This window comes from Pipra filicauda, unplaced genomic scaffold, assembly GCF_003945595.2.
Source record: "Pipra filicauda isolate LSUMZ 115617 unplaced genomic scaffold, ASM394559v2 scaffold249_size1133689_pilon, whole genome shotgun sequence".
Taxonomy (NCBI): Eukaryota; Metazoa; Chordata; class Aves; order Passeriformes; family Pipridae; genus Pipra; species Pipra filicauda.
Window position 1 is genome coordinate 459,412 of NW_024104364.1, and position 22,785 is coordinate 482,196.

The following is a 22,785-nucleotide window of genomic DNA, read 5'->3' on the forward strand; positions in this document are numbered from 1 at the left end:
TAACTATATAAGATATATTACTATAATATATTACCAAATTAATATAGTATTAATATATTAATAAACAAAGCAATGTATTACATTATTTATATTATAATATTAATAATCATGATTAGAATATGATAATAAAGTGTAAATATTATATTTATAAATTTGTAAATTATTACTATAAATTAGCGAGCACAAATTATTATATTATAAATTATTATCTAGAAATTATTATAAAATTAAAGCAAAATTAGATAAATTAATAATTAAATTAAATTATAAAATTTGCTTAATCCAAATAAAACTTGTTTGTTTCTTTAGTCTGCACGACTTAAGAAAAATAGCATCTAAAAAGCTGTTCAAATCTCATTCAGGTATTTTAAGAAACACCAGAAAATCATGTGTGTTGTACAAATTTAATTGTCCTTTTCTTAAAAATCAGGAAATTACGCAAATCTGTGGGCGTGGATGGGAACAGTTGGTCTTCTGACAAAAGCAGCAAGGAAGAGCAGTCTGGCTCTGCATCAGTCCTTACCAATTTATCCAGCCTGCTTTTCCAGAGGAGGTACGTGATCCCTGCTGGGTTTGTGGGGACAATTTGACACCTGGAAAATGAGCACACAGACTGTGCTGTCACTGCCAGCCCCCCAGCCTGCCAGCTGGCTCATCCTGAATTTGGGCATTCCTCGTCCTGTAGGAGGCTGGCTCCTCAGGAATATTTAGAATGTTCTTATTAGATCATGTAAAATGAGATCATGTGAAACCAAGCATTAGATGAGATGCAGACCGTGGTGGAGCTTATTTTTATTTATCAGATGAGTGACCTTATTCGATTTTGTGCTGAAATGATATTGCTGTTTTACCTCATTTCCAGAAGCAATTGTGTCTTCTGGTTTAAGTTGCTTGGACAGTTGTCTCACTTTGCCACCTTCCTTTTCTAAAAATAACTCAAGGAAAAGGAGGAGAGGTTGTATGGGATAATATTTCATTGTTTCCTTCTTTTTTTCCTAGGTGAGTTTCTTGGTGAGTTTTCAGCTGACAGGTCCTTTCTCTTCATGAGGACTTTTTGTCTTCTGAATTTATTTATTTATTTATTTATTTTCAAAATACAAATAATGAAAAGTTTCCCCTTGGTTTAGAAATTTTGAGATACTATTAGAGTGAGGGTGAAGCAGGTATAAATATCTTTAACAGACTCAGCACACAAAGCCTGTCTGCCAAGACAATGATTTATCCCTCAGGTATCTTGTTTGATGCTGCACCTGTACGGCAAGTGAAAGATGTTTTACTCCAAAGAGTTTTTTCTCTGACATAAAAGTGTTTTATTGTGTTTTCTCTCATAGGAACAGAAGAGTGAAGTTGGTAGCTGAGAAAGGGACCGAGACAGAGAGTGGTGTGAGTGTTGTGGGTGATGGCATTAAACCCAGGCAGGCCAGATCTGAGCACAGGCTGCTGCACTCCAAAGAGAAAAGTAAACTTTCTGACGGGGAGAAGAGCCAGCAGGTACTGCCAGAGGGAACCTCTCTGGAGTCACAGTCTCAGTGTATTCTCTGTGTGCCCAGAAGTGTGTTGGTACTTCACTGTATGGTTTGAACTAACATAAGATTCTCCCTCCTTCTGCTAATCTTTAGGGGACCTAAACCCCCTTTCTGCCTCTCATTCACCAACTGACATCAGCATCTTTTCATAGAATCATAGGATAGAATCCCAGACTGGTTCCACCCCCTGCCCTGGGCAGGGACCCCTTCCACTAGACCAGGTTGCTTGGCCAAGTACATCACACACAGACAGTCCTGGAAACGTCTGTGTTCATTTAATTGTTGAGACTTCTGATCCCAAGATGTTCAGTTAAGGGAGAGTGCTGATAACGATTAAAAATAAACAAATTGGGAATTTTCAAAGGCAGTTCTGTGAAATAATTGGCCTTGCAAACAGTTCCCCACAATATCCTTGCAGAGGGGAGGTAGGAAAAACTGAAACAGCCCTTGGGGAGAGAGAAAGAGTTAAAGGATTGTGACCTCTGTTGAAATCTCTGAAACACAGAGATTTGGGGAGTCACTTTTGAGGCTCTTCTGGGTTGGTGGTGTGTTAACTCCCACATAAGGAACTTGGAATAGAATCTGTGCAGAATTCTGTCATACTGTGCCATGCCAACTCCTCTCTGTGAAGGCATTTGGAGAGGGGCAGAGCTCTGTGTAGGGACACAGCCCAGATTTCCAGGTCTCTGAGCCACCAGCAGCCTTAAGCACAGGAGAACAGATGTAAGACACAGCCAAGAGCTGCTGCTGCCTTCTCCTCTTCCTGCCCTTGCCCCAAATCCACCTCCATCCACCCAAAATTCCCTCTCAGTATATCTGGGGCAAGACAGGGATAGGGGGGACGAGTTAAAATCTCTGAAGTCTCTGCGATGCCGAGTGTGTGCTCTGTGGGGATCCAACCTTTGCAGGAGTGAGGGCTGGCTGTGTGTGCCAGGGGAGCAAAGCTGTGGCTTTGAGCCTGACTCAGGCTGGCCCTCTGTGGTGCCTCAGCCTGGCTTTGGCTGTGCCTTTCCAGGATGAAGGCACCAACAGGGATGGCATTTCGGACGAGCTGTCGAGCGAGGAGGACACCGAGGCCGTGGCACGAAGGGTCCTGTTACGCCGGAGCATGGAGGGGGCCTCCAGTGACAACAGCTACGAGGAGAAGAGGAAGAGGCCTCTGCCTTCTCTGAACCAGGCAGTCTCGCAGGTACCCACGTGGAATTTGTGCCATTTCCCACACTTTATTTTGCTATGGACAATGAGCTGGTTTTCCTTTGGTTTTGGCAGGTCAAGCAAGCCCTGAAAGGCACCAGAGACTCTGACAGTGTCGTGGAATCAGAACTGGAATCTACGTTGTATGTTCAGGTATGGTCATAAAGTCAAGAGAGGGAGCTTTCCCGGGCCTGGCCAGTGCAGGGACATCCTTCCTGTCACAGAATCATGGAATGGGTTGGGTTAGAAGGGACCTTAGAGCTCATCTCCTCCCAACCCCCCTCCATCTGAACAGACAGTTATTAAATGTTTGTGCTTCTGAATTTTCAGGTACAAGGTGTGACTTCCCTCCCTCCCTGTTCATTGGCAGCTTTGTAAACGTTGTTCAGAACTGTGCTGCTTTGTTAAACAAACACAATCAAACAAATAACTCTGTTGGCAGCTCTGAGCTGCCTCTATTTGCTCCTGTTGGAATTGCTGCAATTGCTCTTGTGGTTGGGAGGCAGTGCTGTGCTGTAGCTTTTAAGCTAATAAATTTTGATTTTAAAATCATAAGATGTTCTGAATTGAAAGAGACCCACAAGGATCATTGAGTCCATTTCCTATAATGAAGGAATAAATCTATTCTGTGATATATACCCAGTCACTTCATTACTTTGTTTTTGCCTCTGCCACTTCCCCCACCTGAAAATAAAACAGAAATAATATGTGAATATCAGATTATAAATATGAAAATCTATAAATTAATATAAAATAGAAATTAAATTTTAGATTATGGAGCAGGCAGAAAAGTTCTACATTTGAAGGAATAAGTCAGCTTTTATTTTGTAAAGTTGTAAAGAAGAAAGGTGAGGAACTAATGGGGTCTGTGTGAGCTCTGATGTAGAAATGCTTCTTCCCAAAACTATCCCTGAATAACAGTGTCTTAAACCACTTCCATCGGGTGGGTGAACCCGGGAATTCTAATTCCCTCGGGAAGCTGATTCCTGGCGGGGGGGGGAGGAGGAGGAGGTTTTACAGAGCGAGTGTGGGGCTGTGCCGTGGAGATTTTGCTGCTCTCTGAAGGACTCGAGGCCCTGCCTTGGCGTGGGGTCCCGGAGCTGCAGCGTGAGCCGGCGGGACTCGGAGAGCACCCGGCAGGACTCGGAGACCGAGGACATGCTGTGGGATGATCTCCTGCACGGCCCCGAGTGCCGCTCCTCCTGCACCAGCGACAGCGAGGACGCCGCCAGGGACCCCCGCAGGGACCCCAAGGAGGATGTTTTCCAGCAGGTTGGTTCACGTGCATCCAGTAGCTGAGAATACTTTCCCTCCCTGAGCAACCCAAAAGCTGGGCGAGACCATTCTGTCAACCAGAATCACATGGAAGTCTGGAATGATCTAAACAGTCTCATGATTAACTCCCTCCTCCCCACTGGTATTATCTCATCCCAAGCAAAGTATTTCATTGTTTCCTTCTTTTTTCCTAGGTGAGTTTCTTGGTGAGTTTTCGGCTGACAGGTCCTTTCTTTTCATGAGGACTTTTTGTCTTCTGAATTGCTCTTATTTATTGTTTTCAAAATATAAATAACGAAAAATTTCCCCTTGGTTTAGAAGTTTTAAGATACTATTAGAGTGAGGGTGAAGCAGGTATAAATATCTTTAACAGACTCAACACACAAAGCCTGTCAGCCAAAGACAATGATTTATCCCTCAGGTATCCCCCAAATTTGGAATCCCCCCTCAATCTAATTCAGGAAAAAGCATTATTTACTAGCAGGACAGAAGGAGAAGACCCACCTTTTTGCATTGCTTTCTCTTTTATAGAACCATTTGTTCTGGCTGCAGAACACCAGCCCAGCATCTGCCAAAGTGAGTGCTCTGATCTGGGAAGGGAACGACTGCAAGAAGGTGGACATGTCCGTGCTGGAGATCAGTGGGATTATCATGAGCAGGGTAAGGGGGGGGTGGCACTGCAGCCTCTCCCTCACACTTCAGAAATCAACCACCAAAGCCCCTGGAAGTGGTTACACGTGCAAGTATCAGGTGCAGTACGAAACTGGGCCCTCCCCAGCTGCAAAGACAGTTGTTCCTAAAATTTCCCTAAACTCCAGTTCTTGAGGTCTGTTGAAGACTAATCAGCTGATGATTGCTGGTTTTCTCTGCAGTGTGCTGAGGGTGGGGGTTTGATTATTTATTGGCTGGTTGCTGTTGGCTTTGGACTGAAATGGGTGGGACTGTTTTAGGCTCTGTCCTGGGAAGGGAAGGGGAACTGACTGCTTGGCTGAGTGGCTGCTGCCACAACAACAGGCCTTTTCCTTGATGCAAAACCCAGGTAATCATCCCATTTTTGTTCCTGCTTGCCAGGTGAATGCCTACCAGCAAGGAGTGGGGTATCAAATGCTGGGAAACATCATCACCATTGGATTGGCGTTCCTGCCGTTCCTCTACAGGCTCTTCCGCTTGGATAACCTGGAGCAGCTCTGCTCCATTTCTCTCAAGGAGCTCTTGTACATCTTCTGTGGAGCCCCTGCCAGCGCCCCTGTCATTGTCCTGTCTGCCATCAACTTCCTGGAAAGGCTGTGCTTAACCTGGATGTTTTTCTTCATGATGTGTGTTGCTGAGAGAACCTACAAACAGGTGGGTTTGAAGGTCCTGGTGCCTTCCCTGAGCCTGGGGCAGGGATCAAACCCCCCCTGCTCCTGCAAAGACAAGCAGGTCTCAGCCAGCTGAGGGGGCAGAGCTGGTGAGGGAACCAAGGTCAGGGAGGGGAGTCTGGGAAGGCTCCTATTGATCAGTCACAGATTACACCTGTCAGTGTGTAGTCTGACCCCTGTACCCCCCTCTCACCTGTCCCCAAGGTCTCACCCTGTCCCCTCTCTGTGCCCAGAGAAGCTGTGGCTGCCTCATCCCTGGAAGTCTCCAAGGCCAGGTTGGACAGGGCTTGGAGCAACCTGGTCTTAGTAGAAGGTGTCCTTGCCCATGGCAGGGGGTTGTGGATGAGCTTTAAGGTCCCTTCCAACCCAAACCATTCTGGAATTCTATAAAAACAGCTGCTGCCATTTCCCAGAGAGGTCGAGCACCCAGGTCTCATGTGGGGCTTCCCCAGTCACCCTTTCTGCCAGGTACCCCTAACAATCCCAGTCAATCTGATTTGTTTTAGACTGATTTATGTGTGTGTGTGTTTTGTTTTTGACTGCAGAGGTTTTTGTTTGCCAAGCTGTTCAGTCACATCACATCTGCTCGGAAAGCCAGGAAATACGAAATTCCTCACTTCAGGCTCAAGAAGGTGGAGAACATCAAGATCTGGTTATCCCTTCGCTCCTATCTGAAGGTGAGTTCTGATCCAGGGTTTGGTGTAACAGAGGGTGTAACAGTTACAGCTGTTTGTGGTGAGTTTTGGCTTCACAGCTCCACATCCCAACCTCAGCCCTGACCCCGTGTCCTTGTTTCCACAGAGACGAGGCCCCCAGAGGTCTGTGGATGTTGTTGTGTCCTCAGTCTTTTTGCTGGCTCTTTCAATTGCTTTTATATGCTGTGCCCAGGTGAGATTTTAACCTCTCTGGTTTTTAAAATAGGGGAAGATCTCTCCAAGTGCTGGAGGCTTTTCTTTCACCAGAATACAAAGAGCTTTTGACCTGGAGCTGTTTGACCCCAAAGTACTGTAGAGAATGTTGCATTTTTTAAAAGCTTTGTAATCTTTAGTTGGAAGTAGAGATTCATTCTCTGCTTGCATGGGAAGATCTTGGGTTTTATAATCATCAGGAAAACTTCAGGACATGGGCATTTGGGCACAAAGGGGAGGAGACTCTGCCCAAGGACCTCAAGTGTTCACAGGACATTTTATTCCAGAGGGCTGATTGCAGCATCCTCTGTAACCACTGTGTGGAAAAGCAGCTCAAGAACTATTAGTTACACCTTCTAACCTTCCCTAAAGCTGTTGCAGGCAGCAGTGCTAATGCTGGAGCCATTTCTTGGTCAGTGTTCAGGCAGGTTCCTGATCTGAGGATGCAGCTCTGGTAGCAGTGAGGTTGATGGTTCGTAGATACTCTCACTGCTGTGACTGTTTTTGTAAGCCACAGGTTTCCAGAGGAAGGAATGACAATCCCAGTCCTGCTGTGTTAGTCCCAGTGAGTCCATACTGGGAAAGGCAGGAGCAGCTCCCTCTGGCTGGGGGGGGGTCTGAGGCTGCCAGTGGGACAAGGAAAGGCACTTTATTCCCTGTTATTTGGTCAGAGGGAGGGAAGAGAAAGAACAATTTTCCTTTTCTGAGCAGACAGAAAAAATCAATTCCAAGCTAAAGCCAGGTTAGAAACAAGACCTTTTACTGTGACCTCATTACAGGAATGATTTACACTTTGTGGAGGAGCTGCCAGTGCTGGAGAGCACAGAGGGCTGGGCAGAGGAGGAGCAAGGGCAGTGCTTGTGCACTTCTCCCAAGAACAGGCAACTTGCTATTGACATTGGTGCTTTTTTTCCCCCCCAATACAGGTTCTTAAGGGCCACAAAACCTTCCTAAATGCAGCTTACAACTGGGAGTTCCTGATGTGGGAGGCAGCACTGCTTCTCTTTTTACTACGTCTGGCATCTCTGGGCTCTGAAACCAACAAGAAATACAGCAACATTTCCATCTTGCTCACTGAGCAGGTGACTCCATTTAGCTTGCTCTCCCTTTGCCTTTGTTTGGATATAATTACTGTATTTGAAACCAGCTTAAACACTAGAATCAAACTTTCAAAATTTAGAAATCCACCCTTGTGTTTGGCCAGAAGGCAACAAAGCACTGTGCAGCAGGGCAGGGGTGAGCTGGTGATGTTGGGACAGACTCAGATTCTGAAGTTCTGGATGGTTTTTGTCTCTGGGTTAGCCAAAACAACTGGAAAAAGAATGATGTTATCAGTGCTAAATTCACTTCTTCAGGAGTGACAGCAGACTGCAAAAATGGCTCTGGTTTCCCTTAGTACTGAATCACTGGGGGGCTGGTGCTGGGATATCAACACCTGGTCTGTGGTGTCTGTCACAGATAAACTTGTACCTGAAGATGGAGAAGAAGCCAAACAAGAAGGAGCAGCTGTCTCTGGTAAACAATGTTCTGAAACTGTCCACAAAGCTGCTGAAGGTAAGATACTCTGAACAGCTCAGTTTTATGGAAGTGGTGCCTAAAGGCAATACCATGTGGCTCTTGATTAGGTAAGAGCTGGCTCTCACTCACAGAGGGAGTTTTTCTGTGCTCCTACAGCTGTGACATGAGATGGAGCAATACAAGACCACTGTGGTTAATTAGTGCTGTGAACAGACTGTGGATTCAGCAGGAAACTTCTCTGAAACAGAGTGGGAACTCCTGTACATGCATTTGAGAAAGGACAGAGGCAGCACAGTCTGTGGGAGTGCCAGTGTTAAGCTGAAAGTCAGAGGATGAATTGCTTTGCTCTTGGTGAATGTTAATGGACTCTTTTCCTTGTCCTTCCACTGCAGGAACTGGATAGTCCCTTCAGGCTGTATGGACTGACCATGAACCCCCTGATCTACAACATCACACGGGTTGTCATCCTCTCTGCTGTCTCAGGAGTCATCAGTGACCTTCTAGGGTTCAATATCAGAGTGAGTGTCCTGTATAAACCAACAGCAACAGCTCTGGGGGCCCCCCAAACTCCTCCTGCCCGAGCAGAAAGGTTTGCACTGGTAATTCAGTGACCAGACTCTGCTGGGTGAGTCCCCACCTCCCTGAGCCAGTTCTGGGGGGAAGGACAGGGCTGACTCCAGTTTCATTTTTATTCAGGTCAAGCTGTTAGAATCCAGGGTTCCTTCCCTTTATCCCAGTCCTCCTGTGGCTCATCCTGCTGGAGCTCACTGAGCAGAGCAGGATGGGGAAGGGAGACAGAGTCTCACCTGTGGATGTAGGACATGCAGACCTAAGGCTGTCAGACCCAAACTCACTCTCTGTCTCTTTGCAGTTATGGAAAATTAAACCATGAACTGACAGAACATCAGCCCTGGGCATCTCCACCAGAGAGAAGAGAACCTCAGGTGTGGGCAGAAAGCAGAAAACTGATGGAAATCTGTAATTACAGCTTTCAAACAGATTCTCAGTGTTATCAGAAGTTTTCTTTCTGCTTTACTGTTCTACACCACCCAGAACCAACTGGTCTCACCAGTGATGTCATCCCATGGCATGCACACAGAAAAACTGCATTAATGGGGCCAAATCCTGGCAGCTGGCACTGAAACCAGCAGGAACTGGTGTGGGACATCAAACCCTGAAGCCATACAAGAGCTGCAGCTGGAGGGACACCAATGGCTCTGACTGGTGCCACGTTCCTGCAAAACCTGAATCCTGGGATGTGACAAGGAGGGAGTGAGCCCTCCCATCCCAGTCAGCCTTCCTGGAGCTACACTGGAATATTTCAGCTCGATCATCCTTAGCTGCACTTGTCTGGCTGTGCTGAGGAGAGTCTCAATCCTTAAAGCTCCACGTGCTTGAGGCTTTGCCTCTGTCCTGAACCGCTGCAGGATGTGAATTCCACCTCAGGATGTGAATTCCACCCCTCCCTGCTGCCACTCCAGCAATACCAGAGTCCTGCTGTTGGCTTAGGCTGGGGCTGCTGCGAAGAAATGATGAGTATTTTTCTGAAAACATTAATTACAGGAGAAAAACCTCTGCAGAAATACTACAGGGAAAGTGTTTATGAGCCGTAGAACATTTTGCCAGGTCTGTTCCCTGGAACACTCCACTCCATCCTGTCCTGCCTGAGAACAGCTCTGGCAAAGACCTCCTCAGGTTAGTGTTTAGAAAGGGCAGAGGAGAGAAAGAAAACATTTTAAAGCTTCTGTTATATTTCCCTTCACTGGCTCTATCAGCTTCTATTTATTAGTAATGAAAAGAGCAAAAACTGAGGAACTTTTCAGAGCTTCATTCTTTCACAGGGAGGGTAAGATGGCAGAAGCATTTTTGGTAGTAAATTGTTTACAGCTATTTTCTGTACAAGGAAAAGTTGTGAGATGTAAAAGGAGATGACAATTTTATATAGCAAAATGTACAAATAAACCTACAGGACAAGTATTTCATCATTACCCACTGTTTTCTACAGGACCTGATGATTTTTATACCACCTTTGTCAAGCATTTGCTGTTTGAATGGAGGGGGAAAGGGTGTCAAGGAAAATTCCAATAATAAATTGCATTTGTTTTCCAGAAGAGCAGCATGTTTGTGGGTAAAACCTGGGGTCACACCCCTGAAAGCCAACCAAGAACCTGGTTTATACAGTGCAGAACCAACAGGCCACGAACTGGAGTTTGTTTTTAATATCTATATAAAAAATAATGAGCGATTTACAGGTCTCTCTCTAGTCAGAACCTCAGAAGTCTGTATAAAGGTGCTGTACAATATATAAACATTTACACCCAGTACATCCATACATTGCTCAGCATTCCAAGGCCACATGGCTAAGTCTGATACAGGAAGTACAGATACAAGGTCTATGGAAGGAGAAATCACACACAGGTAAGACATTATCACATTAACATATAGAAAAAATCGAGGGGAGTTGATGGCAGGGGAATCATTTCAGTGGTGCTACTTAATTCATCTGGAATTAAAGGTCTGGATCTGTCACTGTACTCAGTGGTCAGGGCGAGTGCACACAGCTCAACATAAACCACCCTCTGGGGAAGGGCACAGGGGAAATATCTACACAGGCTACTTCAGAGTATTAAATATTTCACAGTCATACTCCACCCAGGGAGTATTTGTACGTGTTATGCTACACAGCAAACCTCGATGGATCGCCCGGGGTTGAGCAGCAGAGCACAGTTCAGAGCTGCTCTAAAGCCTTTTGAATTCCCAAAGTCTTTGTGGAAAAGCTGGCTGAGCAGTCAGCTGTGCTTGGGAAGAATTCCACTCAGAACTGCCTCACTGTGCTTCATCAGCCTTTAAAAACATCCCATGTTTCAAAGCCAAAAGGAGGTATTTGCTCGTTCCATTTCAGAGAGCAAATCCTATTAGTTTGAGTTTTGAGTAAGTAAAGCTCCATCCTTTACTCCTCCTTCTGCAAACTGGACCAACGGGCTCCTTTTACCATTAAAACCCTAAACATGTCAGGAAATCATCACTAAAACTATGAATAAAATAAACCCCTTCAGCTTCTGCTGTTCTCACAGCTTTGGGACTGAGGTGTCAGGAGGTCCTGGTGGTCACATCCCTCTTTAAAACGTCTCTGCCAGCCCAAACCATGGAGAGCGAGCCTCCTGTACCCTCTGTGTCACCAACACTCCCTGATCACACATTCCATGTAAATATGGGAGAGTTCTAACATACACAGGCAAAAACTTCACTGACGAGGCTGCTCTGGCAGCTGGGTCTGTCTAAGGTCAGTTGTTACCTCTACAGAGGGAAAAAATCCAATTCCTAACTAGCATTAATTAATTAAAGATGGGGCTTCAGCATCAGCTCCACACCAAGGCCGAGGATTTCGTGGTGCCACAAGTGAAACCAAAGGAATTATGTTATTTAACAGAACCCAGAATTTTCTCTCCTCACACAAGACGTTTGCAAAGCAAATCCCTACGAATCGAGGCAATAAAGCAATTTTGCTGCGTTCAGAAAACGCAAAATTATATCAAATACCATTTTTATCGACAGGGTTTGGTATGGGGTATAAAAACCCCAGGAAACACATCAACTGAGCAGCATCAGTGGCTCGTTTGCTGCCCTGGAACTGACAGAACCAACTCGCCCATGTCCTTCCTGACCCAGCAAGAACACGTGGGTTTCCTGACGCAAACAGGCACCACGCTCGGAGAAAACACCCACCTCAGCCCCAACCTGCCTTGTCTGTGACTGGAATCCACGGGGGGAGGATCAGATTGACTGGATACAGTAGATAAACTTGGCACAAGAGCAGGAAGTGAGTCAGGATCACATTGGCAACAGAGGCATTAAATAACTTTGTTCAGACCTCACGACACTCGGAGAAGCCGCAGCAGTGCAACGTTGGGAGCAGCAGACAAGGGCCTGCACGGGGACACGGGGACAGCAGCTCATGGCAGAGTTTCACTGAAGCATCCAAAAGGTCCTTCATGCAGCTTAGATAATTTAAGAACAAATCAAACCCTTTCCCCCCCCCTTCCAACCAGTTTCTGAGACCAAAAAAAAAAAAAAAAAGAGAAAAAAAAAAAAGACAACTGTGTGAAAAGAACCAATGCTTTAAATGACCCTTGTTGGAAAACTGGTTAAAACATGTTCTAAAAAAAACAGTGTCAGTCAGTCACACCCGTTTTCCAGCCACTCCTGCTGCTGGGGTGCCCTTAGTGGGGACCCTCCACGGCCCGGGAGTTATCGGCGTTTTCCTCGCTGGAGAACCCTCGGGGTGGGAAGTTCCATCTTTGGTTTCATGGGGCAGCTCCACGTGTCTCCCTCCGTGGTGCCTGTTCAGCGTGACAGTCTCCTGTGGTTCCCCCCTCCTTTGTTTCTCCGTGGAAAGCAGTGGGATGTTGGACAGGCTGGAGGTTTTGAACCTGCTGGAACTTGGCTCTCCAGAGCTGGACTTGGTCAATAAATCGTCCTCGGAGGCGTTTCTCCTGCAGTCCCTCAAGGGAAGGTTGTTCCCCTCAAACGCTGGGTAGTGTCTCTCTGCAGACCACCCTTCCATCCTTCCTGCAGTTTTCTGCTTCATGTCTTTCCTGCTGACTCCTGGTTTACCAATCCCACCTTTCAACTGCTCCACACCACCAGTTCTGCCCTGGCTCCTTCCCACCATTTCTGCACTTCCCGGCTTCCCCAGGTGCCTGTGGGGACTGGCTGACCTTCCTTGATTTCCACTGGAATACTCTTTTTTGTCACTATTGTTCGTTCCTGTTTCTGTGGTTTTACTCTCACTCCCTCTGGATCTGCCAGGTTGATGTGAGAGATTGTTCTTTTCAGGATCCCCTTTCCTGGGGCTGTGGAATCCCCTGGGAGGGTGTCCCTCAGCAGCCCCCGACTTTGCTGGACTGGCAGATCTGTCTCTTCTGGTCCCTGCTTCCAAACTACCTTTAGTGATTCCAAACCCAGGGCTGGAGGGACATTCCCATCTGTTCTTTGTTCTCTGGGGAGAAGACTGAGGCTTCCTCTCACTCTGGTTTTCAGTTAAAGTGCTTATCTTGTCAGGCACAGTGTTCTCTGCTTGTTCCAGTTCCTCAGACAGCTGAACTCTGGTTAAAGCTTCTCCTGGTACTGGTAAATAACACACTTCAGATGGGGAAGCAGAATGGGAAGATGAAGGTAATGGTGACTGTTCTTCATATATTACATTTGACGAAGATGGATTGTAACTATCCCAATCACCTGGAAGTGAACAGCAAGAGATTTGACTGAACAACCACGCAAAAAATAATAATCACTAAATATTTCACAATTTTAGCACCTCAGCAGCAAATTACCGAGTTCAATTTAAGAAACATTATGGAGTGGCATATTCTCAAAGCCTTATTTAGCCAGATTTACATACTGTCTTTTTCTACAAGCTACAACAACCCTGAGGATGTGATTTTGGAAAAAAAAAAACACAACCAGGGCTCAGAATGCTGCCTGATCCCTGCAGGACTGACACAGGCTTGGATCAAAACAATTTTGGAGCCTACACAGCAAAATTGCAAAATAGAAAGTCCCTGACCTACATTGTTTAATATGAGAAAACTAAATGAACTGGAACTGTTATGCTAAAAGAAACCTGAAACAGTGAAAAGTCAAGGTTATTCATAGCTTTGCACTTAAATAATAGGAAGAGATGGAACACAAGACATGCAGATTTACCAAGTCTTTAAGGAAAAACCAAGAAAAGCACTGAAAGCCCTTAATGTTGCTCAGGTTTCACGTAGGGACACAGACTGGAAGGAGCCAAACCTGAAGGAGGAAGAGAAAAAGCCCAGAAGTACATACCAAAAAAAATCACAGAGTACAGCAAGCAAGATTTCAACCAGAAATGTGGGATTAACAGCAAGGCAAGAGGCAACAAACCCTTCCCCACTCCAGCACCTCCTTCACATCCCAGCCCCCACTCTGGACAGAGGGATGGGTGGGATGTGCTCCAAGAGGTTCCCTCAGACTTTTGGTGATTCTGTGTTTCTCCCTCAAGCTCAGGGGGTTTCTGTGAACAAAAGGGCCAGGAGTGATCCCAGATAATCCCTGCACATCCCTCATGGATAAACTCCACTGGTCACTGCTGGAGTCAGATGTTGGGGAGGAGAGAGCAGGAGGCACCTCCACGCTCATTTTAATGGAAATGTCATTTTAAAGAGAACCTCCCCATGGCATTACAGAACATCCTGAGCTGGAAGGGACACACAGGGATCACCCAGTCCAACTCCTGGCCCTGCCCAGGACACCCCAACACCCCACCCTGTCCCTGAGGGCATTGTCCAAACACTCCTGGAGCTCTGGCAGATCTGGGGCTGTGACAGTTCCCTGGGGAGCCCGTTCAGTGCCCGACCACCCAACCAGAAGCTCATCAGAGCACAAGGCAGACTGTATTTAACTATATTTAACGATATTCAGCTTTCCCCCTCACTGAGGAGGTGATTCAGGGTGAGAGCCAGGCCCAGGCAGGCAGGGTTTGTGCAGGCTGAGCCCAGCCCAGCACAGATGGGCTGTTTCCATGCCCTGCACTAATTCCCTGCTTTCACTGTGCTGGGCAGGTCAGAGCACGGGGATGTTCAGGGCCCTTTTCAAGCTCTCAGGAGGAAAGAAATGGAGACAGCTCTGAGCAGATTTTACCCCTTGAGTGAACATCAGTTGCTGCCTGTAAATGAACACACAAAGTATTTGGGAGTTCGAACTGCGGGTTTGGGATTTTGAAAGGATAAACTCAGGGTTGGGACTGGGACTGAAAAGTTCTTTATCGGAAAAAAGCGACCCTCCAATTTAGGAAGTTCATCATGAGCACCCTGGTGGCAACATCAGGGGATAAAAGACTAAAATGCATATTTGGGAATCAGGTGCTCTTTGCTTTAAAATGCTGCCACTGCCACAAGTCTTTGATTTGCAGTTTTGGGGCCCTGGCAGACCCCAAATCATCAGTTCTGAGCTCTGTGGCTCCTGCAAGCGTTTGCTTTGCTGTCCTTCCTTTTATCTGGCCTATGAAATTGTCCTTTCCTGTTGCAGAGGCAAAAATCACCTTCAATCAAACCAAATCCCTTTGGAGAACAAAGTTGTCCCTCTCCTGCTTCCTGAAGTTTTGGTTTTGAAAAACAAAGCATTCCATAACTTAGAAGGCTAAAAACTGAAATGAATCTGTACAGAAATCATATTTTGACAATACAGGCATTTTTAACTAAGTACTGTAGCATAGAGAATTTTAATTTAAATTAAAAGGCAATCAGAGTTAATCATTTTTATAGGGAAGCTTGATTAGCTTGGACAGAGCTGAGAAACTTATTAAAATATGGAATAATTTCACAGGGTTTTAATATTCCTAAATACTTGTCATGTGTTAATTGTACCAAAAATACTCCTCATCTTTTAAAACAAATATTTCTATTTTCTATTTTTGTATTTTAATTTTTAATTTAATTCAATAATAAATAAACACTTGCACAGCTGTCACAAAGGGAACTGCCAACTACTGCAGTGAACAAGCACCTGAATCTGCTTATCCCACTTTCCTCCCCTGCCTTGGACAAAACCAAACAGCCCTTGAGACAACATACTGTGATCTGGAATCAATCCAGTCCCTGGTCTCAGCAGCAGCAAAACTTTATTCCCTCCAGCCTGAATCAGCTCAATGGCTCGTGTGTGAGTGATTCCTTGGGTGGGTTCTCCATTAATTTCCACTATTTGGTCACCAACCTGAGGAGAAAAGAGCAAGCAGGTGAGTCTCTGGGAATCTCTGACACTGTTAAAGTGGTTTTTAGCTTAGAAAGAAAAAATTAAATAATAGAGGCAGATGCTTCTGTTTTCCCTCTTGTGCTGAAATCCACTCAGCAACAGTGACACCCCTCCAGGGGTGATGAGCAGGGTGTGACCCAGGGCCCTGGGGGCTCACAGGTCACACAGGTCGTGTCCTGAGCCAGCTCAGGGAAAGAAAGTCTCAAAGTTCTCATTACTGACACGTTCCACCACTTATTCACAAGGGATTTTTATTTACAAGTGATGGTGTTTATTTTCTATCTGCTATTCATTTATAAGTGATGGGGCAGATCCCAGGAGGTGCTTGAATGTATTTTCCTTCTGGATCGTGGTGTGGAGGGAGCACAGGGATGAACCACACCTGAGTCACACCTGAGTGAGGTCACACCCCCCAGGTGAGGTGAGGGGCACCTTCACCCAGTGCACAGCTCAGGGCACAGCAGGTGGAATGGCAGGGAAGGAATTGTTATTCCAGGCAGGAGAGATCAGTGCCGAGGTCTCTGAGGCCAATTAACAACTCACAGAGGTGCTGGGCAGGCAATTCCAGCTCACACCAACCCCACAGGCTGCTGGAAAGGGGTTGGAATGAGCATGAAAAAGGGATGTCTGTTTGGGAAAATAGGAAAAAGGGAGGCCTATCTGGCACTGCCCAGAACAGCCAAGGGATGTCACTGCTGTGTAACAAGAGCAGCTCGAAGAGACTGTCCAGGCTTCCTTAAATAAACTCTGCCAAAGGAGGTCAGTGCTGGCTCAGGGTGGGACAGGGACACGCTGACAGCTCAGCTGGGTGAGAAATTCCTCTTCAGTGCGTTAAAAGCACAGCCAGAAAGCGACACCGTGTCCAGATGAGGAGGGAGACAAACAATGACAAGGGAAGTGTGAATCCCCTGGGGCTGGGAGAGCTCAGCCCCTCCGTGCTCTGAGCCCAGCTGGGACACCGAGCTGGGGACACTGAGCTGGGGACACTGAGCTGGGACACTGAGCTGGGGACACTGAGCTGGGACACTCCATCCCTGCACAGGGAAGGGTGAAGGGCCAGGGGGTGGGAAGGGCCTTTACAAAAGGCTGCTGTACCCACACCCCACGTGGAAATCACTGGGGGAGCTGGAGCTGGAGCTCTCAGCAGGATTTTGCTGCCTCAGTCCCCACAGAGCCAGGGCACAGGTTGTCTGAGTGACACAGGGAACAGTCAGCTGGGACCTCAGAGAGTCAGGGAATATCCTGAGCTGGGAGGGACCCACAGGGATCATCCAGCCCAACTCCTGGCCCTGCACAGGACACCCCAAAATCCCACCCTGTCCCTGAGAGCATTGTCCAAATGCTCATGGAGCTCTGGCAGTCTTGGGGCCGTGCCCACTGCCCTGGGGAGCCTGTTCAGTGCCCACCACCTCTGGGGGGAGAACCTTTCCCTGAGATCCAACCCAACCCTGTCCTGGCACAGCTCCAGCTGTTCCCTGGGTCCTCTCTCTGCTCACAGACAGCAGAGATCAGTGCCTGCCCCTCACAAGGAAGCTGCAGACCCTGATGAGGTCTGACCTCAGTCTTTTCTTCTCTGGGCTGAACAACCTTCTGGTTGCTCAAAAAGCAAGCCCTGGAGCTCAGTGTGACACCACTTAAAGAAGGAAAACAAGAGAAAATATTAGCACTGAACACCACACTTGTGTAGTCTCTGAAGCATGAGGGGAAAAAAACCTCATTGATGTGAGGAATTGGATAAGAGAAGTTAACAATACTTAGAGTTCCACATCCAATTAAGCCTCACAGCAAGTATCTGTATCAGCCCCATTCTGCAAATATAAACAGAGGCAGAACCATGTGCCAGTGGCCACAAGTGCAGGAAGCACCAGGACTGCAGTGGGATGGCATCTCATGGGCACCTGGCTCAGCTCCAGCCTCTGAAAATCCAGCTCTGGGAAGTAGCTACAGAGCCTCACCTACCACCATTCTTTGCTACTGTACCCACGTATTTGGTTTTATTACAATACCTGAGAGTGAATTCCTCCCACAAAGATAAGAATTAACATAACATTTTGAAAAAAAATTAGGTTTGGATCCCCAGAGATGGCCCAGAACGGCAACAGCACAATGTTCACACACATATTCCTTAAAAATTCACTGACTTGGACACTGATTCTCCTTTCAGCTCTCTGTTCCTCTGTGCAATCTCTTGCTGGAGTCCTAAAGTACCCTGAGGAGCTGGGTCAGGGATGTTACTGGAACTCAAGCAAGGCTGGACAGTTCCTTTTGGATGCTCATGGAGCTGTTCATGGATCTCTCCTCTCAAACCCCACAGCTGTCACCACACAGGGACAGCTGGAAGAAGGGCAGAGGCCCAGCTGCTGTTCTGGGACCCTGTGCTCATGGAAAAACCAAGTTTCTTGCCACTTCAGGTAAATTAATGCGTCAACTTGATCAGTAAATTGATCAGAGAAGCCAAACTCACGTGCACTCTCCCGTCCTTGACCGCTGGCCCGTCCTCAGCCAGGCGCAGGATGAACAAGCCCATGTTATATTCCTTCCCTCCTCGGAGGCTGAACCCAAACCCTCGAGGGCCCCTTTCCAGCTCCACTGGGAAACAGCCAGGACTCTGTGAGGAGGAAAAAAAAGGGGAAAAAAAAAAACAAAAAACCAAACCCGAGAGATGAGGACCTACAGGCAGATTTAAACATTTGTTTCACACATTTCTGTATTTTGAGATATTTTAAACGGAATCCACCCCAGCTCAGGTGTGACTCGGGGTAATGGTTCCATTCCAAGTCTAAACACACAGAACATCCTCCCTTCTGAGAGATGAATAAAATCCTTCCTGAAACTTTGCCAAAAGGGTCTGTAGTAGCTCCATGACAAGCATTTTCTGTTTCTTTCACAATTAGAATGAGAATTCCCTTATCCTAAGGAGATAATCAAATTTAAAGCATGGGCAAAAACACTCCGTGAGACGCTTCAGTGCGTTTTTAAACACAGCTTTTCTACCCACATCTGACAGGGAAATGTTTAATTGTCCTGCTTTCCAGAACTCCGTGGCAATGCCACCGATGGATGAGTATTCCACGTCTCCACACCCTCTGGATGGGCTCCTGTACCTGGGAATGACGGCCAACACCTGGAGCAGCATCCGACTGTGCCACGTGCTTGTGCTCGGGCCAGGACAGACGGTAACCACCGGAGACTTCTTTTCCAGCTTCACCTTCTGTGGCTCCCCTGTGGAGAGGTGAAAGGACATGGATTTTACCTCCACACCAACCCCTCTGCCCAAGCTTTTCCCGCCGTTCCCAGCCCCGTTCCCAGACCTGTCGGCGCCGGGGGGGTTGATCTGTGCCGGTCCCAGCGGTCGGTGCTGCGGGGCCGGGCTCTGCCGGGCTGAGTTCGGCCCCGAGGGAGGCCCACGGTGCTCTGAAATCCAAACACACCAACAGTCAGATGTCCTAGCTAGAACAGCTGGGACCAGTTCATCACTGGATGGGTGTAACCCCAAACTGGGTATTCTAGAGCCTTCCATGCCATTGCCCAGAAACTGTTCTCAATAGACCATTTACACCCTCTGCCCAGAGCAGCCCTGACTCCTCAGGCTGTAAACTGGGTGTTAAGAGGCCTGTGAGATAGGAGGATGCTCCTGTCCTCATACCCATTGTGGAACTCCCCACCCTGAGGGAGGTACTGGGCATTCCTGCCTGAACCAGAGGATATATAATCTGGGAGTCTTGGGACTTTTTTTAACTACTCGTGGGATCCAGAGAAGGACTGTGACCACCACTCTCAGCCAGACTGCAACCACCACTCTTGACCAGACTGCACCAGCACTCTCATCAACAGGTTTTTTCCCTCTCCTTTTCCTTTGGACTCAGGGGGCCCAAAGAACACCCCTCTGTTCATGCCCCAGGTGCTGGGTTATACATTTGGGTTTTGTGGGTTAAAACCAACTGTTTGTCTGTATAATTGTATTACTGTATTATTTTATTAAATTGTTATTCTGACTTATAATCTCTCCTTCGAGTTGAGTTCATTTCCCCTGCTGGTTTACCTTTAAACCAGCACACAGACCTTCCCAAATCCACAGCTGGGATCACAGTGACCACCAGAGCTGCTGCTGCTCCCAAGGAATCCACCAGTGGCACCTCGGGCTGAGCTGAGCTCGCTCACACAACAAGGATTTTCCACTCCAGGAACACAAGTGCAGCTCGTTGGTTCCATGAAATAAACCCCTGTTTTTATTCTTCTCTGTTTTTATTCTTTCATTCTGCTTTCCCTCAGAAAAATAACACAGTTTTACGGATCCAGACACGGACAGAAGGGTTTTGAGGTGCTAAAGGCCAGAAGGGATCAGGGGTGGTCAGGTCCAATATATGGGATATTCAATGTAATAAAATTTTGCAAGGGATTAAGAACAATGTCCATCTGAGAAACATCACTTTGGAAAGGTAAGGGACTGAGGATCTGCAGGATCAATGGGAATTTGGAGGTGAAGACCCCAAGGAAGGAGGGAAACTGCCAACTTATTTAAGGCACCACAGAGTTTTCTCCTGCCCAGCTCCAGGGAAGGTGAGGAACTGGTGCCACAGCCACACTGGGGGATAAGTTCACTGGCAAATTATCAACAGGGATTTTTAAAGTGCTTTGCCTTCTCCCAAAAGCTGAGTATTAAATTAAAGTATAGCATTTTAATAAAATATTTTAAGATAGCCTATTTTCCCTTCCACGGAAAACAGTGATTGTGCACTTTTAAATCCACTGAATTTATGGACAAAAAACATGTTTCAGGACACAAAATGACTCTGCCATTTAAGAATAAGGAACCACAGTCCATGCAAAAAGCTGCCTCTTAGCTAGAATCTGAAGGGCAAAGAGTGGCCCAAGATGAACTTCTGTGCTGAATTAAAAACTAATAAACTCCTTTTTCCCTATGAGGGTTAAAATAATAAACCCAAGCACCAAAACTAGAGATGTTCCAGCACTTTTAGGTGCAGCACATTAGTGCATTTCCTTATTAAGAACAAAAAAATTCCATTAAAATATAAAAAGTGCTCAACCATCTTAAGGGAAGGGAAATTTAAAGCATATTAAACTGAATTTCTCAGGTATGTGAGGCCTCCCAAGCCCTCCACAGGACTGCTTGGTGCTGCTCCTGTGACATGCCTCAAAGAGGTTTTTCTCTAGAGACAGAATGTCAACTTTTACTCCTGGTTTATCCTCAGATTTTTAATTTAGAAGCACAGGCAAGAAAAATGCCATCTGTTTGCAGAAATCCTGCAGCCTGCTCTCGTGTGTTCCCAGCTAATGCATGACAAAAGCTGACAGGCTCCTGCTTTGGTGAAAAATGTTAAAGAGTCTCTCCTGGTGCACGAAGGGGAATTCGTTTATTCCCAGGAAAAGCAAAGATCACAGGCCTGGGAAGGCTGGGGGGGACCAGGCAGAGGTTTTATTGCCACTCTCAGAGTGCTGGGGATCAGCAAACCTGATCAGGATTTGTGCTCTGTGAGGCTGAACAGCTTCCAGAAAAAAGAGCATTTTGGTGGTTTTTTTTTTTTTTTTGGAGCTGCATCCTGCATTTCCCTCAGTGTGAAGCACCTCTCTGAGGTTCAGCTCCCTCCCTGCAGTGCCTAACTCACTCCCATCCAGCTGGATCTCTCTGCTGCACACGGGGCTCTGCTGGGAGCTAAACTCCATTTCTCCAGCTACATCAAGGAGAATTTTAAAGTGGAAATATATTCCCACTTCGGTGGAGCAGGTTCTGCTTCTTTCTCCTTCATTGTCACGAAATCCTTTACATCTCAAACACGCCAACTCCAGCTCCCCTAAGCCACAGATTTCTTCTGACTGATCTTCACTCTGCTTTCACCACCTGCTACTGAGGGTTTTTTTTCCCCTCTCTTTGTTGAGTCTCCACAGGTTCTGGTTTTATCTCTACATTTTGGCTGCAAATCTATAATTGAGGCAGTGGGAAAAAAGTTCTCACACAGAGTCCAGGTAAGGTCATGCCTAAATAATAGGTAAAAACATGATATTCAGAAAACTTATTCTGAAAACAAGTGGAAGGTGTCCCTGCCCGTGGAAGTGGGTGGAATGAGATGGTCTTTAAGGTCCTTCCAACCCAAACCAGTCTGGGATTCTGTGACTAAAAGCTGCAGAGAAACAGATCTAATTCAACCAACTCGAACTTCAGTTGCTTTATAAACATCACCCTGGGCAACTGCTTTGAAGTGTGTCCCTTCAAACTGGAATGAATCAGATTCGATAAAAATAAAAATCTTAATAGAAAAATAACAATTTACAGAGGTCTCTCTGCTTCGAGCATTGACAAAAAGGAACATTAAGTCTTTGAAATTCTGTGTTACAGGCTGAGATGGCACGTTAAATATTTGCAACTAATGTGAAATTAGAGAATTATCTGCTGGCGTTATTCACAGTCTGGCTTTAGGTATTTATTATTTAAAAGGTGAAGGAAGCCAACTTTCTGACAAAATAATGATAGGGAGTTTAATTAAATCCATAAGCAGCAATCCAGAGAAATGCAGGGTTGGAAAACAGCTTTTCTCTTCAAATGATTGGATTTTACATATTTGTAGTGACCTGTTTGCATAGAAACAAACCTGTGGTGCCCAGTGTGGTCTGGGAGCTGACACCAAAAATAGTCCCTAAAGATGGGACTTTGCAGCCCCCAGGACTTACTTTGCTGCTCAGGTGACACAGCAGGTTTTGAAGGTGAAGGATTTGCAGAAAGACCCTGTCAAGGGTTTTCCCCCACGTGGTGGGATGTGACCCTTTGGCAGCCAGAACCACGGGATGTTTCTGTTGTATCCCAGGGGTGCAGCTTTAGGGAATCTGCGTGTTTGAACGTGGAAGGAAGGAAAAACTCAGGGGTTTAAAGGGAGAGATTTGGAAAGCAGGAATCCCTGTGGCCTTAGGGCAGGGACAGAGGATCCTGGGAGCAGCTGCCTCATTGGGAACAAAGCTCATTGGGAACAAAGCTCTGGCAGGACTTGCAGCAGCAAGAAATGGGCGGTGCTGGGGTGCAAGATTTTCTCTCTGAGCATCATCCCTTGGCTGCTGCAGCCCCCTCACAGAGGTCATTTCTCCTCAGTTGGAGAACACAAGGCCTGGACAGGATGTATTTCTGTGTCAGCAGCACTTTTTTCTCTCTCACACATGAGAAACCAAGAGAATTTCTCTCACTCTGCATCGTGTTGTTAACACTTCTATCTTTTTTTT

At 46.5% G+C, this 22,785-nt stretch overlaps 2 protein-coding genes across 7 annotated transcripts in view; one reads left to right on the forward strand and one right to left on the reverse strand.

Moving 5' to 3' along the window:
- The window catches only part of LOC114001229 (protein PHTF1-like), a 30,608-nt gene extending 20,715 nt beyond the window's left edge, over nucleotides 1–9,893 (forward strand). For 2 of the 3 annotated variants that reach the window (XM_027746222.2, XM_027746228.2), the window contains 13 exons: nucleotides 431–553; nucleotides 1,332–1,491; nucleotides 2,542–2,715; nucleotides 2,796–2,873; nucleotides 3,786–3,992; nucleotides 4,527–4,655; nucleotides 5,067–5,339; nucleotides 5,902–6,033; nucleotides 6,158–6,244; nucleotides 7,191–7,346; nucleotides 7,723–7,818; nucleotides 8,175–8,300; nucleotides 8,654–9,893. In XM_027746222.2, the coding sequence (XP_027602023.2) occupies nucleotides 431–553; nucleotides 1,332–1,491; nucleotides 2,542–2,715; nucleotides 2,796–2,873; nucleotides 3,786–3,992; nucleotides 4,527–4,655; nucleotides 5,067–5,339; nucleotides 5,902–6,033; nucleotides 6,158–6,244; nucleotides 7,191–7,346; nucleotides 7,723–7,818; nucleotides 8,175–8,300; nucleotides 8,654–8,674 (1,762 nt within the window). In that variant the 3' untranslated portion in view covers nucleotides 8,675–9,893. The remainder of the gene's footprint in view (nucleotides 1–430; nucleotides 554–1,331; nucleotides 1,492–2,541; nucleotides 2,716–2,795; nucleotides 2,874–3,785; nucleotides 3,993–4,526; nucleotides 4,656–5,066; nucleotides 5,340–5,901; nucleotides 6,034–6,157; nucleotides 6,245–7,190; nucleotides 7,347–7,722; nucleotides 7,819–8,174; nucleotides 8,301–8,653) is intronic. The other variant, XM_039381933.1, reaches the window with a different exon arrangement.
- MAGI3 (membrane associated guanylate kinase, WW and PDZ domain containing 3) overlaps nucleotides 9,596–22,785 on the reverse strand; it is a 68,738-nt gene continuing 55,548 nt past the window's right edge. For 3 of the 4 annotated variants that reach the window (XM_039381931.1, XM_039381932.1, XM_027746220.2), the window contains 6 exons: nucleotides 18,870–18,972; nucleotides 18,663–18,780; nucleotides 18,023–18,166; nucleotides 15,381–15,519; nucleotides 13,489–13,578; nucleotides 12,728–13,020 (listed from right to left, as the gene is read on the reverse strand). In XM_039381931.1, coding sequence (XP_039237865.1) covers nucleotides 13,529–13,578; nucleotides 15,381–15,519; nucleotides 18,023–18,166; nucleotides 18,663–18,780; nucleotides 18,870–18,972 — 554 coding nt within the window. In that variant the 3' untranslated portion in view covers nucleotides 12,728–13,020; nucleotides 13,489–13,528. Of the gene's footprint in view, nucleotides 13,021–13,488; nucleotides 13,579–15,380; nucleotides 15,520–18,022; nucleotides 18,167–18,662; nucleotides 18,781–18,869; nucleotides 18,973–22,785 lie in introns of all 4 variants that reach the window. The other variant, XM_027746218.2, reaches the window with a different exon arrangement.